We start from the raw sequence: 17,174 nt of genomic DNA on the forward strand, positions 1-17,174 counted from the left end.
AAAAAAAAATAGACATTAGGTTATGCAAAGTTTTGGAACAAGATAGAGGTGGTGGCCACACAGCAATGCAAATGTATTAATGCCACTGAGCTGATTAATTTCATGTTATGTGAAATTCACATCAATTGAAAAAACAATAGAGCCAGTTAATGGCTTTAAGGAAAGCTCCAACAATTCATTCTCTCCCCACCTCCTAATTCATGATTGAATACATCAAAATCCACTGGCCACTTTTCCAGCTGCCATCATCAAAAAGGGGTTAAGAATCGTGTCACAGGCCAGGCGTGGTGCCTGTAATCCCAGCACTTTGGGAGGCCAAAGCCAGCAGATCACTTGAGACCAGAAATTCAAGACCAGCCTGGCCAACATGGTAAGACCCTGCCTCTATTACAAAAAAAAAAAAAAAAAAATGCATATCATGCCCAAAGGGGACTCACAGCACGTCTCCTGGGACTCATCAGAGCCATCCTGGCACTCAGCGCTGCCATCGCAGACCCACTTGTAGGAGATGCATTTCCCGTCTTGGCACTGGAACTCGTTTCTTTCACATCTGTCGCCCACTGAGAGAGAGGAAAAGGAGAAAGGGTCTACTCAACGCCAGAATCAGAAACTGACCACGTTTCCTGTGTCTGTTTCCTGCCAACTAAAGAATTAACCAGAAATGTCATCCGATCAGGAACAGTCTGATTCCCAGGGAATTAAGCAAGCACAGCAAATGAAATTTTATGAACCCCAAAATACAGTGGAGGACACAAAGAAGAAACCCAAGACAGACACTTGTCAACAAAGGCTAAAGTTGTTGATTCCAAAATATGGACTCTCTGGGGTATGGGAAAAAAAATATTAGAACTTCCATGCACATTAATAAAGAAAGGAAGAGTATTTAGCATATTAAAAATCTGTACTATGGCTAGGCGTGGTGGCTCACGCCTGTAATCACAACACTTTGGGAGGCCGAGGTGGGCAGATCACCTGAGGTCAGGAGTTCGAGACTAGCCTGGCCAAAATACAAAATTAGCTGGGCGTGGTAGCACATGCCTGTAATCCCAGCTACTCAGGAGGCTGAGGCAGGAGAATCACTTGAGCCCGGGAGGCGGAGGTTGTGGTGAGCCGAGATGGTGCCATTGCACTCCAGCCTGGGCAACAGGAACAAAACTCCATCTCAAAAAAAAACCTGTACTGCCCAGGCACGTTGGCTCATGACTGTAATCCCAGCACTTTGGGAGGCAGAGGTGGGTGGATTCTTGAGCCCAGGAGTATGAGATCAGCCTTGACAACATAGTGAGACTCTTTATCTATTATAACTTTTTTTTATTATTATAACTTTTTAAAAGTTAAAACAAAACAAACAAAATCTGTGTTGTTCTATCCTCCTGACCATTAAAAAAGCAAAACGAAAAAACTTGTACAGTAAACAGTCATGAAGAAAACTCACAGACACTGCATAATCATTAAGGTGGAAGAAAACTTGAGTTTTCTTCAGTAGTTAGGGAAGAAATACTTAGATAAAGAATTATGAGAAATTATAAATGTGGAGGCCAGAACACAAATTTAGCAGTGAAGATAATCATGTATCTGAAGATCAAATCAAAAGAAATGGGAGAGAAACATTAACAAAAGATATAATAAGAGAAAACTTTTCCTTAGAAAACCAAGACTTGCCGGGCGCGGTGGCTCAAGCCTGTAATCCCAGCACTTTGGGAGGCCGAGGTGGGCGGATCATGAGGTCAGGAGATCGAGACCATCCTGGCTAACATGGTGAAACCCCGTCTCTACTAAAAATACAAAAAAATTAGCCGGGCATGTTGGCGGGTGCCTGTAGTCCCAGCTACTCGGGAGGCTGAGGCAGGAGAATGGCGTGAACCCGGGAGGCGGAGCTTGCAGTGAGCCGAGATGCGCCACTGCACTCCAGCCTGGGGGACAGAGCAAGACTCTGTCTCAAAAAAAAAAAAAAAAGAAAACCAAGACTTGTATTATTACATTAAAATAAGAACAAAATAACTGTTTGGAAAATTTCCCAAAATATATTTACACCTTGGAAAAGAGATCAAAGTCTTATTGAATGTATTTAGTTTTCTTCTATTTTCTTTTTTTTTGAGATAGGGTCTCACTCTAGAGCAATCAGTGGAGTGATCATGGCCCACTGCAGCCTCAAACTCAGGCTCAGGCAATCTTCCCATCTCAGCCCCCTAAGTAGTTGGAACTAAAAGCACTCACCACCATGCTCAGCTAATTTTTCTACTTTTTGTAGAGATGGGGTCTTACTATGCTACCTAGGCTGGTCTTGAACAAGCAATCCTCCCACCTCAGCCTCCCAAGGTGTTGTGATTATAGGTGTATGCCATCACACTCGGCCTGTGTTTAATTTTATATATTAAATTTGGACGTAGAATACATTTTTTTTCTTTTTTTGAGACATAGCTTCGCTCTGTTACCCAAACAGGAGTGCAGTGGCAGGATCATGGCTTACTGCAACCTGGATTGAACCTCGTGGGCTCAAGTGATCCTCCTGCCTCAGCCTCCCAAATAAATGGGACTACAGGCACATGCCACCATGCCCAGCTAATGTTGGAATTTTTTGTAGAGACAAGGTCTCACTATGTTGCCTAGGCTGGTCTCAAACTCCTAAAGTGATCCTCCCTCCTCAGCCTCCCAATATGCTGGGATTACAGGCATTAGTCACTACACTGGGCCTTCTAACGCCTTTCTATGAAAGATCAAGCAACTTTTATAAATCAAAGTATAAACTTTGATTCCCTATGTAAACTAAGGCAATAAAGGCAATAACAAATTATTATCATTATTATTTTTTTTTTTTAGACGGAGTCTCACTCTGTCGCCCAGGCTGGAGTGCAGTGGTGCAATCTTGGCTCACTGCAACTTCTGCTTCCCAGGTTCAAGCGATTCTCCTGCCTCAGCCTCCCAAGTAGCTGGGGATCACCAGCAACTGCCACCATGCCGGGGTAATTTCTTGTATTTTAGTAGAGATGGAGTTTCACTATATTGACCAGGCTGGCCTTGAACTCCTGACCAAAGTGCTGGGATTATACGCTGGAGCCACCGTGCCCGGCCGCAATAACAAATTATGATTGCTTATCTCAGCATGCACTACGCACTTATTATTAGTATAATAATGTAACAATACCAAGAAGAAAAAAAAATCTGCCTTTTTTTTAAATTTTATTTTCTTTTTGACACAGTCTCGCTCTGTCTCCCGGGCTTGAGTGCAATGGCGCAGTCTCAGCTCACTGCAAACCTCCACCTCTGGGTTCAAGTGATTCTCCTGCCTTAGCTTCCTGAGTAGCTGGGAATACAGGCGCGTGCCACCACACTCGGCTAATTTTTGTATTTTCTGTAGAGACGGGGTTTCACCATGCTGCCCAGGCTGGTCTCAAATTCCTGACCTCAAGTGATCTGCCTGCCTCAGCCTCTCAGTGCTGGGATTACAGGTGTGAGCCACCAGGCCAAGCCAAGTCTGACTTTTAATCTTTGTGAAGATGTAACAGATGCTGTCCAGGAAAATCACATACAAGGGTTTGTTCTTCTGTTTTTGAGACAGAGTCTCATTCTGTTGCCCAGACTGGAATGCAATGGTATGATCTTGACTCACTGTAACCTCTGCCTCCCAGGTTCAAGAGATTCTCCTGCCTTAACCCTTCCAAGTAGCTGGGATTACAGGCACGCGCCACCGTGCCGAGCTACATATGTACGTCGATAAGTTCTGATCGATGGTTGAATCTTTGGGAGGCCGAGGCGGGCGGATCACCAGATCAGGAGATCGAGACCATCCTGGCCAACATGGTGAAACCCCATCTCCACTAAAAAAATTCGCCGGGCTTGTTGGCGGGCGCCTGTAATCCCAGCTACTCAGGAGGCTGAGGCAGGAGAATCGCTTGAACCCGGGAGGCGGAGGTTGCAGTGAACCGAGATCACGCCACCGTACTCCAGCCTGGGCAACAGACTCTGTCTCAAAAAAAAAAAAAGAAAAAGAAAATATGACCACATGGCCAGGTGCAGTGGCTCACGCCTGTAATCCCAACACTTTGGGAGGCAGAGACAGGATTGTTTGAGCCCAGGAGTTCCAGATTGGCCTAGGCAACATACCAAGACCCCATTTCTACAAAATAAAAAAAAGAATAATTTTAAAAAAAGAATATATGACCGCATCTTCTGCCTTTCAGAAGGCAGAGCCTAATTCTTCTCCCCTGGAGTGGCACTGGACTTTTAATGACTTGCTTCTGATAGGAAAATATAGAGGTGACAGGGAGTGGCTTCTGAGCCTAGTTCATGGCCACGCTCATTGTTGGATCGACTGCTCCAGGGGAGGCCAGCTGCATGTCTTGAGTCCACTCAAGCAGCTGAAGGGAGAGCTCCACACAGCAGGGAACTGAGGCCTCCAGCCAAGAGCCACTGAGTGCGCCATCTTGGAAGTGGATCCTTCAACCCCAGCCAAGCCTTCCTTTGCCTGCAGCTTCTGAAAATATGTTTTTCTCTCCTGCCAATATTTTGATTGCAACTTCATGAGAGACCCTGAGCTGGAACCATCTAGCTGTGCTGCTTCCAAATTCCTGACACACAAAAACTGAGAAATCATAAATGTGTTGTTTTAAGCCACTACGTTTTGGGCTAATTTGATATGTAGCAAGAAATGAGTCATTTCCTCCTTTAAGCACAGTTGAAACTGAGTTGTAGGTAATTAACATACAACCTAACTTTAAAAGATGTGTCTATGTCTTTTTTTCTTTCTCTTTTGGACACACAGTCTCATTCTGTCACCCAGCTTGGAGTGCAGTGGCATGACTGAGGCTCACGGCAGCCTCCACCTCCCAGGTTCATGCGATCCTCCTGCCTAAGCCTAACTGAACAACTGTGACTAGAGGGGTGCACCATCACACTCAGCTAACTTTTTATTTATTTTTCGCAGAGACAGGGGTCTCACTATGTTGCCCAGGCTGGTCTGAAACTCCTGGGCTCAAGCGATCCACCCACCCATCTCAGCCTCCCAAAGTGCTAGGATTACAGGCATGAGCCACTGCATCCAGCCCCCTTTATCTATTTCAACTTTGATGGTTGACCCACCACATTCATGTGGATTCCCTGAAAGTCAGAGTAGTAAGGGGGTTAGATAGACAATCCTGGGCTTCAGTGGCTTTCCAGGCCATTTAACTAGAACGACTTGGGTAACTGACTTAATCCTTCTGGGACTCAGTTTCCTGATCTGTAAAATGGAGGAGAATGGCAGTCTCTACTTCCTAGAGGGTGTTTTGAGAATTAAAGAACAGAACAGGCTGGGCGCAGTGACTCACGTCTGTAATCTCAGCACTTTGGGAGGCCGAAGTGGGCGGATCACCTGAGTTCAGGAGTTCGAGACCAGCCTGGCAAACATGGTGAAACCCCGTCTCTACTAAAAATACAAAAATTAGCCGGGCGTGGTGGCGGGCGCCTGTAATCCCAGCTGCTCAGGTGGCTGAGGCAGGAGAATCACTTGTACCCGAATGCCTGTAATCGCAGCTACTCAGGAGGCTGAAACACGAGAATCATTTGAACCCAGGAGGCAGGGGCTGCAGTGAGCCCAGATTGTGCCACTGCACTCCAGCCTGGGCAACAGAGCGAGACTCTGTCAAAAAAAAAAAAAAAAGAAAAAAAAGAAAAGAAAAAAGGGAAGGAAGAGAGAAGAAAATGAGTTGAGCTTTGGAATCTGCTGTGGTCACAAACTCTGATAATTCTCTTGCCCAACTACAGATCTGTCTGGGATGTCTCAGTGGAGGTGCTTTGACAATATCGTACACACCCCACTGACTCACAGCTCAATTTCAATTGTGCTTAAAGGAGGAAATGACTCATTTCTTGTGCTGACACACCGGGTGGGCAAAAAGCAATTGAGATTCCAGGAGGCTTGCGATAAATAAAAAGGAAAGTTGGGCCAGAGGCATTGGCAATCAAGATCTTAAGGGAGGAGCCTCTGATCACCCCACTAGGTGACGGCAGCTTTGGTGACCACTAATCCAATGCTCTCACCTCCCTACCTCCGTACGAGGGCCCAGCTTACAAACTAAATGTGCCACTGGGTAAACTGGGAATGTCAGTAACACCTGAAGGTCCTTTAAGGAGGGATAAAGAACAATAAAAACCTTTCCCTGAAGAAAAACAAAACCTTTCCCTGGACCTCAAGCTCTTCCCTGACTATTATTCCCCAAATATTTGCTGGCCACAGGTGGCTCAAGACTGCACCCACAGGGAGGACCCCACGATGACCTATTTCTGTGATCTCTCACCTGGGCAACTCTCCAGCAATGGTTCAAAAGTGGATTTCCCCAGCACTTTGGGAGGCTGAGGAGGGAGGGCTGCTTGAGCCCAGGAGTTTGAGACCAACCTGGGCAATAAAGCGAGACCCCCATCTCTACAAAAAATACAAAACTTAGCCAAGCATAGTGGCACACACCTGTAATCCCAGCTACTTGGGAGGCTGAGTGCAGAGGATGGCTTAAGCCTGGGAGGTCGAGGCTGCAGTGATCTGTGCTCCAGCCTGGGTGGGAGACCCTGTCTCAAAAAATAAAAACAAACAAACAAACAAAAAATTTAAACTTAGCTGGGAGTGGCCGGGTTCGGCGGCTCACGCCTATAATCCCAGCACTTTGGGAGGCTGAGGCGGGTGGATCACCTGAGGTTGGGAGTTCGAGAACAGCCTGAACCAACGTGGAGAAACCCCATCTCTATGAAAAATACAAAATTAGCCGGGCGTGGTGGCGCATGCCTGTAATCCCAGCTACTCAGGAGGCTGAGGCAGGAGAATTGCTTGAACCAGGAGGCGGAGATTGCAGTAAGCCGAGATCGCACCATTGCACTCCAGCCTGGACAACAAGAGCAAAACTCCATCTCAATAAATAAATAAATAAATAAACAAACTTAGCTGGGAGTGGTGACACGTGCATGTAGTCCCAGCTACTCAGGAGGCTGAGAGAGGAGGATCAGTTGAGTGCAGAAGCTGGAGGCTGCAGTGAGCTATAACTGCACACTTCAGCCTGAGCGACAGGGCAAGACCCTGCCTCCAAAAAATAAAGGGGGATTTTACTGCAACAGGCGCAGCCAGACAGCAGTTGCCTGCAAAATGAGCCCCCTTGGCCTAGCTAGTGGGGACAGGGCTCAGGAACGGAATAGTACTGAGTGAGAGCACGTGAGGGAGCTGTCCTCACAGTTGCTGCCCTTCCCGAGCAAGGGGACAAAACCAGTCCTGTTCCAAACATCAACGGCTCAACGAAATCGCACCTCTTTCTTATTCTTTCAAGCAAGGTTGGCGTTTTTCATATTAGACCATTTGAATTTCAGGAAAAGCAAATTAGGCCAGGTGCAGTGGCTCACGCCTGTAATCTCAGCACTTGGGAGGCCAAGGCGGGCGGCTCACCTGAGGTCAGGAGTTCGAGACCAGCCTGGCCAACATGGCAAAACCCTGTCTCTACTAAAAGTACAAAATTAGCCAGGCATGGTAGCGGGTGCCCGTATCCTAGCTACTCAGGAGGCTGAGACACGAGAATCCCTTGAACCCCGGAGGCGGAAGTTGCAATGAGCTGAGATTGCCTGGGTGACAGAGCGAGACTCCATCTCAAAAAAAAAAAAGGCCGGGCGCGGTGGCTCACGCTTGTAATCCCAGCACTTTGGGAGGCCGAGGCAGGCGGATCACGAGGTCAGGAGATCGAGACCACGGTGAAACCCCGTCTCTACTAAAAATACAAAAAAATTAGCCGGGCGTGGTGGCACGTGCCTGTAGTCCCAGCTACTCGGGAGGCTCTGAGGCAGGAGAATCGCTTGAACCTGGAAGGCGGAGGTTGCAGTGAGCCAAGATCGTGCCACTGTACTCCAGCCTGGGCGACAGAGCGAGACTCTGTCTCAAAAAAAAGAAAAAAAAAACTGGGGGGAGCCGGGCATGGTGGCTCACGCCTGTAATTCCAGCACTTTGTGAGGCCGAGGCAGGCGGATCACCTGAGGTCAGGAGTTTGACAGCAGCCTGGCCAACACCGTGAAACCCCATCTCTACTAAAATACAAAAATTAGCTGGGCATGGTAGCACACGCCTGTAATCCCAGCTACTCGGGAGGCTGAGGCAGGAGAATTGCTTGAACCTCGGAGGCAGAGGTTGCTGTGAGACTCGGGAGGCTGAGGCAGGAGAATTGCTTGAACTTCGGAGGTAGAGGTTACAGTGAGCTGGGATCACACCACTGCACTCCAGCCTGGGCAACAGAGTGAGACTCTGTCTCAAAAAAAAAAAAAAAAAATTGGCCGGGAGCCAGGCGCGCGGTGGCTCATGTAATTCCAGTATTTTGGGAGGCTGAGTGGTGGGATCACTTGAGCCCAGGAGTTAGAGACCAACCTGGGCAACACAGTGAGTCCCTGTCTTTACAAAAAATAGAAATATTAGCCAGGCGTGGTGGTGCACAGCTGTACTCCCAGCTGCTAGGGAGACTGAGAAGGGAGGATTGATTGAGCCCAGGAAGTGGAGGCTGCAGTGAGCTTTGATTGCACCACTGCACTCTAGCCTGGTCAACAAAGCAAGACCCCTATCTAAAAAAAAAAATTAAATTAAAATTTTTTTTTTTTTTTTTAGAGACAGGGTCTCACTACGTTGCCCAGGCTGATCTTGAACTCCTTGGCTCAAGGATCCTCCCGCCTCAGCCTCCCAAAGTCCTGGGCTTACAGATGTGGATCACTGCACCCGGCCAGGAAAGTTCTGACTGATGGTAACACAGAAGGCCACCGAAGGCTCCTCCCTCCCACTTCTTGACCCATAACCCATGTCCAGCCTCCTCATTCAGAGATCAGAAAAGGACATCAGCCCTGCCAGGGTTCCCGCCTCACTCTGGTGAAAAGATCGAATCCTTGCTGTGGTCTACAAGGCCCCCCACGATCCTCCTGCTGAACTCCCTGCCCCGCCTCTCCCCATTTTCCTCCTTGTTCACCATCCTTCAGCCATACTGGGCTCCTCAGACACACCAGGGAAGCTTCAGCCTCGGGGCCTTTGCACGTCCTGTATCCTCTGCCTGCAACACGTGCCCTGGATATCCACATGATTGGCTCCTCCTCATCATTCAGTTCTTTGCTCAAATGCCACCTCCTCAGAGAGGGCTTCCCTGATTGCCGTACTCTACTTCAGAGTCCAGAGGGCTGACCATTAGAACATGGGGTCAGTCGCCCTACTCTACTTCAAATAATGACATCCTCACCCAGGTGGATTTCATCTGGTGCCCTGCTGACAGGTTGAATATATATTGGATTTCATGTTTATCATCTGTCCTCATCTGCCTGGAATGTCAGCTGCAGGAGGGCAAGCCCAAAGACAGTTCCTGGTGCATAGTAAGTGCTCAGAAACCTTATGTGGCTCATGCTGGGCATGGTGACTCACATCTGTAATCCCAGCTACTCTGGAGGCCGAGGTGGGAGGATCACTTGAGGTTAAGAGTTCAAGATTAGCCTGGTCAGGCCGGGCGCGGTGGCTCACGCTTGTAATCCCAGCACTTTGGGAGGCCGAGGCGGGCGGATCACGAGGTCAGGAGATCGAGACCACGGTGAAACCCCGTCTCTACTAAAAATACAAAAAAATTAGCCGGGCGTAGTGGCGGGCGCCTGTAGTCCCAGCTACTCGGAGAGGCTGAGGCAGGAGAATGGCGTGAACCCGGGAGGCGGAGCTTGCAGTGAGCCGAGACTGCGCCACTGCACAAACTCTTCAAAAAAAAAAAAAAAAAAAAATTACTGGCCCAAACCAGAATCTTGCTCTGTCACCCATGCTGAAGTGCAATGGCACCGTCTTGGCTCACTGTAACCTCCGCCTCCCAGGTTCAAATGATCCTCCTGCCTCAGCCTCCCGAGTAGCTGGGATTACACATGCATGCCACCACTCCCAGCTAATTTTTGTATTTTTAATAGAGATAGGGTTTCACCACGTTGGCCAGGCTGGTCTTAAGCTCTGACCTCAGGTGATCCACCTGCCTCAGCTTCCCAAAGTACTGGGATTACAAGCATGAGGTACCATGTCTGGCCCTGGTCAACATTTTGAGACCCTCATCTCTAAAATAATTTTTAAAATTAGCTGGGCATGGTGGTGCACACCTGTAGTCCCAGCTACTTAGGAGGCTGAGGTGGGAGGATCACCTGAGGACAGGAATTTGAGGATGAAGTGAGCTATGATTGTGTCATTGCCCTCTAGTCTGCACAACCTTGTCTCATTAAAAAAAAAAAAAAAAAGCCACGTGTAGTGGCTCACGCCTGTAATTCCAGCACTTTAGGAGGCTGAGGCGGGCGGATCATGAGGTCAGGGGTCCGAGACTGGCCTGGCCAACATGGTGAAATCCTGTCTTTACTAAAAATACAAAAATTAGCCAGGCATGGTGGCACACACCTGTAATCCCGGATACTCAGGAGGCTGAGGCAGAAGAATCGCTTGAACCAGGAGGCGGAGGCTGCGGTGAGCCGAGATCGTGCCATTGCACTACAGCCTGGGCAACAAGAGCATAACTCTATCTCAAAACAAACAAACAAACAAAAAAGTGTGTGGCCAAGAGAGGAAGTAATGTATGTCATGGAGGTGTAATTCATGGTTTTTGGAAGGCAATGGCATCCCAGACTGGCTACCTGTTACCTGTGTACAAGGTGTATCTCCTGTGCCTCAGTTTCCTTATCTGCAAAATGGAAAGAATCACAGCACCAATTTTGGCACCATGAGGGAGATGGGCTGCCTGACAATAAGACAGAGAAGAATGTGGAGTGGAAATGGGGCAAATGGTTCCTGACAGCTTTCAGCACCTGGATCTAGCCATACCTGAAGTCGGCCCTGTGAGCTGACTTCAGCTCAGTGAACCAACAAATCCCTTTTTGGGCTGGCTGAGAAGATGGAAAAAGGAAAGGCGAGTAAGTCCTGGCAGGGTGTAAGCCTGGTTTTTTCTGGAAAGGCCTCTGGGTCAACAGTACACACAAGAGGTCCATGTGAGAAAATGAAGCCCCTGGCAGTGAGATCCCATAGAAGGGCCTTACCTGGGAAGGAGACGTTCACGGGCTCGCTGAGGTCTGACAGCTGGGACTGGTTGAGCTCACCTAACACTCCATACTGGCAGTGGAAGGGTCCCCCTGGAGCCTTGCTGCTGCCGCCACTCACGTTAAATGTCACCCCGTGCTGGTCCGTGGGGGCCTGCAGGAGCTGGACCACCTGCCCCCCTCGATACAGTGTGAAATTCGCCCCCAGGAAGTTCCCAGGGGCCATGCATGCGATGTGGATGGGGTCCTCTTGGCTGCTTGGGTGCGGGGGCACCAGCCGGATGGATGGTGCTGGGATCGCCAAAGAGCCTGCGATGCAAAGGGTAAGGTGGGTGGGTGCGTAGCGAGAATGGAGGCTGACCTGGCTATGTGGCCTCGGGCAAGTAGATCACCCTCCCTCAGACTTGTGTTTTCTGTGAGTCAGGAGGCTAGTGACCCTACCCCACACTGCCTGGCACATGGTGATGTCTCCCTGTAGTTGAATTACTTTTCTTTTCTTTTTTTTTTTTTTTTTTGAGTCAGAGTCTCACTCTGCCACCCAGGATGATGGAATGTAGTGGTGTGATCTCGGCTCACTGCAGCCTCCACCTCCCAGGTTCAAGTGATTCTCCAGCCTCCCAAGTAGCTAGGATTACAGGCATGTGGCACTGTGCCTGGCCAATTTTTATATTTTTAGTAGAGATGGGGTTTCACTATATTGGCCAGACTGGTCTTGACCTCCTGGCCTCATGTGATTCCCCCCACCTCAGCCTCCCAAAGTGCTGGGATTATAGGCTGAGCTACCATGCCTGGCCATCAGTTTTCAATAATAGCATTGGTTATTACATAGCAACACAACTATACTCTTACTATTACTTTTTAAAATTTAATTTATTTATTATTACTTTATTTATTAATTTAGAGACAAAATCTTGCTTTGTCGCCCAGGCTGGAGTACAGTGGCCTCAGCCTTCTGAGTACCTGGGACTACGTGCCACCATGCCTGGCTAATTTTTATATGTTTAGTAGAGACGGGGTTTCACCATGTTGGCCAGGCTAGTGAACCTGGCTAGCTAATTTTGCTTATTTTGTGTAGAGATGGGGTCTCACAACATTGCCCAGATCCTCACCTCAAGCGATCCTCCCACCTTGGCCTCCCACGAGCTGAGTCCTGAGTGGTGAGGAAGGACCCATTTGGAGAGCTGGGGAAGGGCGTTCCAGCAGAGGGAACAGCATAGGCAAAGGTCCAGGGTATGGAAGAGGAATGGGGGTGTTTAAGGAGGAGCAAACACCTGATGTGGTGGCTCACGCCTGTAATCCCAGCACTTTGGGAGGCCAAGGTGGGAGGACTCCTTGAGCCCAGGAATTTGAGACTAGCCTGGAGAACACAGTGAGACCCTGTCTCTATTTAAAAATAAAAATAAATATTAAAAAAGGAGCAGCAAGGAGGCCATCATGGCAGGAGGGATGGGGTGAGTGAGGGGGGTAGCAGGAAGGGGAGGGGGTGAGTGAGAGGGAGGGCAGGAGAAGGAAGGGCAGAGGACTTTTATCTCCTTTCCCCGGCTGGGGTGAGGAATATGGATTTTGGAGCACGGCTTCCCGCAGGATGAAGTCTCCCGGGGATCCATCTCTCCCCTGACTGCCCACAGGCTTCTGAGCAGAGTGTCTGGCCAGGTGAGGTCTACACAAACCCTCCCTCGTCCAGCCTCCAACCCCCACCCACCCCTGCCACATTGATATCCCCCTAGGTAGACCCTCCTGCTGCCCCAGCACTCAAGCTGCCTTCAGAGACTGAGGCTGAGTCATGGGCTGTGGGCACAGCTGACTCCAGAGGGGTAATATTTCTGATACTCGTAAACTTGGGGGTAATGAGGAGCCTAACAAGAAAAAAGCAACACTGCTGGAGAGTTTCCAAGGCTCAGGGACAAACCCATCTGCCCAGGGCTCAGCCTCCTTGATGCCCTGGGAACGGCAGCCCCTGCACTGGTTTCTGCCCCCGGAGCGGCAAGGTGGACAGAGGATGGGGGGAAAGGCGTGGGGGATCTGAGAGGGGGCTTCAGACTCACCAGCTGCAAAGAGCAAGACAGTCCAGGGCATCTCTCCCCGCATTTAGCTGGGAAATCCGGCTGAGGCCAGAGGGGCCCAAGGCTCCCCGCCAACTCCTCCTGTGAGGCCAGATCGGGGAAAGGAGAACCAGGGCTGATTCTCGAGCTGAGAGTTTCCTCACTGGCAGGAAGTTGCACACACAGGCTTGGGCACTGAAAGGGACTCTCTCCTCTCCCCACCCCTTCCCCAAACACACATCAGACCCGCGCACCTCTCTGGTCGCGGTTCTGCAGATTAGAGGGGAAAAAAATGGATGAGATAGTTAGGTGGTTTTCACAATTTTTTCCTCTCTTTTTTTATTTTTATTTTTTGAGACAGAGTCTTGCTCTGTTGCCCAGGCTGGAGTGCAGTGGAGTGATCTCAGCTTACTGCAGCCTCCGCCTCCTGAGTAGCTGGGACTACAGGCAGGAGCCATCATGCACAGCTAATTTTTGTATTTTTAGTAGAAACAGGGTTTTGCTATGTTGGCCAGGATGGTCTCGATCTCTTGACCTCGTGATCTGCCCGCCCCAGCCTCCCAAAGTGCTGGAATTTCAGGCGTGAGCCACCGTGCCCAGGCTTTTGTCTCTCCTTCTAAGAGAACTCCTGGGAATGAGACAGGGTGACAGCAGTGGGATGTTTGGAAACCCACGCCCAAGACACAAACCATAGCCTAACCAGCGCCAACATTTAAACAAATATGGGCAGGAGTGGGAGGACATGGTGGTTAGGGCTTGGTCTCTGTGACCTCAGGCATGGCTTACCTCCTTTGAGGCTTCAGTATACTGCTCTGCAGAATGGGGCTAAGAGTAGTAAACATTAGGGCAGACGCGGTGGCTCACGCCTGTAATCCCAGCACTTTGGGAGGCCAAGGTGGGCAGATCACCTGAGGTCAGGAGTTCGAGACCAGGCCAACATGGTGAAACCCCATCTCTACTATATACAAAAAATTAGCCAGGCGTGGTGGCACACGCTAGTAATCCCAGCTAGTCGGGAGGCTAAGGCAGGCTTGAACCCAGGAGGTGGAGGTTGTGGTGAGCTGAGATCGCGCCACTGCACTCCAGCCTGGGCAACAAGAGTGAAACTCCATCTCAAAACAAAACTAAAAAAAAGAGTAGCGGACATTAGATTCAAAGAACTTGTAGTAGGAAATGCAATGCCTAGTGGGTAGTGTGTGCTCACAAGGTAAAGTTACAGGGAGGAAAGAGGCTCAGAAGTTTGATCAGCCACGTGAAAGGGAATACCAGTTCCAAATCAATTCTGGATATAGTTTGTGGTATAGTTCACAGGATAAACTGCCTCCTGTTTACAGCCCAGAAACTTCCAAGTTTCTCTTACTACTGGGTTTGCATTTATCTTTTTAAACATTTCTGTTCAAGCCAATCAGGTTTGCTTGGGGGTTTGGACCCAAGAAGGATGTGGCGTGTGGTCATCAAACACCAAAATGCGTCATTAGAGTGAACTTTTTTCTTTGGACACAGAAAGTTCAATCCAACCTCAGGGCCTTTGCACATACTATTTCCCTAGCCTGGAACACAATTCTGTCAACCTGGTCAATCCTGCTTCTCCTTCAGGTCTCAGTTTAAATAGCACTTCTGGGAAAACTTTCCAGGCCCCTCTGGACTTAGAACAATCCCCTAGCTAAATTCTCCCACAGGGCTCTGTAATATTCCTTTATTGCAATTGGCATGCTTGTATCTTCAAGCAATTTGCTCATTTCATCAAAGTTGTCAAATGTATTGGTGTAAAGTTGTTCATATCCCCTTACTATCCTTTTAATGTCTGTAGGGTCTGTAGTGATGTTCCTTCTTTCATTCCTGACACAGAAATTAGCGAAGTCTCCTTGTCTCTGATCGGTCTTCCTAGGAGCTAGTGGTTGTTATTGATCTTTTCAAAGTGCCACAGTTTGGATTTGTTGTTTTATTTTCTAATTTATTGCCTTTTGACTTGACTTTATTCTTTTCCTTTTTCTGGTTACCTTATGTTCAATTGGCTCTTCTTTTCCTAGCTCATGTTTTGTTTTTAAATTTAAACTTCACCAGCAAAAATTTGTATTAATAGCTTCTTAAGATGGATGCTTATATAAACTATTTTTATTAAAAAAAATTTTTTTTTTGAGACAGGGTCTTGCTCTATTTCCCAGGCTACAGTGAAGCAGCATGATCATGACCCACTGCAGCCTCACCCTGCTGGACTCAAGAGATCATCCCATCTCAGCCTCCTGAGTAGCTGGGACTACAGGTGTCCACCACCACACCTGGCTAATTAAAAAAATAAAAATTTGTAGAGACAGGGTCCCATTGTTACCCAGCCTGATCTTGAACTCCTGGGCTCAAGCAATCCTCCTGACTCAGCCTCCCAAAGTGCTAGGATTACAGGCAGCTCATTAACTTTAAACCTTTATCTTTTTTTTTTTTTTTGACGGAGTCTTGCTCTGCCGCCCAGGCTGGAGTGCAGTGGCGCAATCTCGGCTCACTGCAAGCTCTGCCTCCCAGGTTCACACCATTCTCCTGCCTCAGCCTCCTGAGTAGCTGGGACTACAGGCGCCCGCCACCACGCCCAGCTAATTTTTTGTATTTTTAGTAGAAACGGGGTTTCACCGTGTTAGCCAGGATGGTCTCAATATCCTGACCTCGTGATCCGCCTGCCTCGACCTCCCAAAGTGCTGGGATTACAGGCGTGAGCCACCATGCCCGGCCCACCTTTATCTTCTAATATAAGCATTTAAAGGCATACCTTTCCCTCCAAGACCTGTTTTAACTGCATGCCACATTTTCATATATTGAGTGTCATTAAGTTAGAAATATTTGCTTATTTCCACTGTGATTTTTTTTCTATGATCCAGAGAATATGTGTGTTGCTTAATGCCCAAGTATTTGGGCTTTTTGGGGGGCAGCTTACTGTTAATGATTTTTAACTCCTTTATGGTCAGGGAATATACCCCATATAATTTCAATACTTTGAAATGTATTGACTTTTTAGAATGGTGAAGGGTATCTTTATCCACATTGTACGTACGCTAGAAATTCAAGTACACTGTGTAGTTGTTTGTATAATATTCTCTAAATATTAATACAATTTGGTGAAGGTAGTTCACAGAATATTCTTGAATTTACTGAATTCATCCTCATGCTTTTTTTTTGGGAGACAAGGTCTTGCTTTCTTGCCCAGGCTGCTGGAATGCAGTGGTACGATCATGGCTCACTGTAGCCTCGATCTCTCAGGCTCAAGTGATCCTACCACCTCAGCCTTCCAAGTAGCTGGGGCCACAGGCATGAGCTGCACCTGGCTAATTAAAATTTTTTTTTTTTTTTTGTAGAGACAGGGTCTCACTACATTGCCTAGCTGGTCTCGAACTCCTGGGCTCAAGTAATCCTCCCACCTTGGGCTCCCAAAGTGCTGGGATTACAGGCGTGAGCCACCACCATGCCCAGCCTCCTTCATTTTTTTTTTTTTTTTTTGAGATGGAATCTTGCTCTGTCGCCCAGGCTGGAGTGCAGTGGCGTGATCTTGGCTCACTGCAAGCTCCACCTCCCGGGTTCACACCATTCTCCTGCCTCAGTCTCCCAAGTAGCTGGGACTACAGGTGCCCGCCACCACACCCAGCTAATTTTTTGTATTTTTTAGTAGAGACGGGATTTCACCGTGTTAGCCAGGATGTTCTCGATCTCCTGACCTTGTGATCTGCCCGCCTCAGCCTCCCAAAGTGCTGGGATCACAGGCGTGAGCCACTGTGCCTGGCCTTTTTTTTTTAAACAGAGACAGGGTCTTGCTATGTTGCCCAGGCTGGTCATGAACTCCTGAGCTCAAGCAATCCTCCTATCTTGGCCTCCTAAAGTGCTGGGATTACAGGTGTGAGCCAACACACCTGGCCTTTTCTTTCTTCTCAGAAGAAAGACGGAGTCTCGCTCTGTCACCCAGGCTGGAGTGCAGTGGTGTGATCTCGTCTCACTGCAAACTCCGCCTCCTGGGTTCAAGCGATTCTCCTGCCTCAGCCTCTTGAGTAGCAGGGATTACATGTGTGCCACCATGCCTGGCTAATTTTTGTATTATTAGTAGAGACGGAGTTTCACCATGTTGATCAGGCTGGT

The 17,174-nt window shown here is 48.5% G+C and overlaps 1 protein-coding gene across 1 annotated transcript in view; it reads right to left on the reverse strand.

The window, feature by feature from the left end:
* LOC116479510 (protein HIDE1-like) overlaps positions 1–13,212 on the reverse strand; it is a 14,752-nt gene extending 1,540 nt beyond the window's left edge. The window contains exons 1-4 of the mRNA XM_058425760.1: positions 13,065–13,212; positions 11,020–11,328; positions 10,401–10,484; positions 438–560 (exon numbers count right to left, since the gene is read on the reverse strand). Of these exons, the coding sequence (XP_058281743.1) occupies positions 438–560; positions 10,401–10,484; positions 11,020–11,328; positions 13,065–13,107 (559 nt within the window). The 5' untranslated portion in view covers positions 13,108–13,212. The remainder of the gene's footprint in view (positions 1–437; positions 561–10,400; positions 10,485–11,019; positions 11,329–13,064) is intronic.
* Positions 13,213–17,174: the final 3,962 nt, after the last annotated feature.

The sequence above is a fragment of the Hylobates moloch genome, unplaced genomic scaffold (genome assembly GCF_009828535.3).
Source record: "Hylobates moloch isolate HMO894 unplaced genomic scaffold, HMol_V3 SCAFFOLD_12, whole genome shotgun sequence".
NCBI lineage: Eukaryota > Metazoa > Chordata > Mammalia > Primates > Hylobatidae > Hylobates > Hylobates moloch.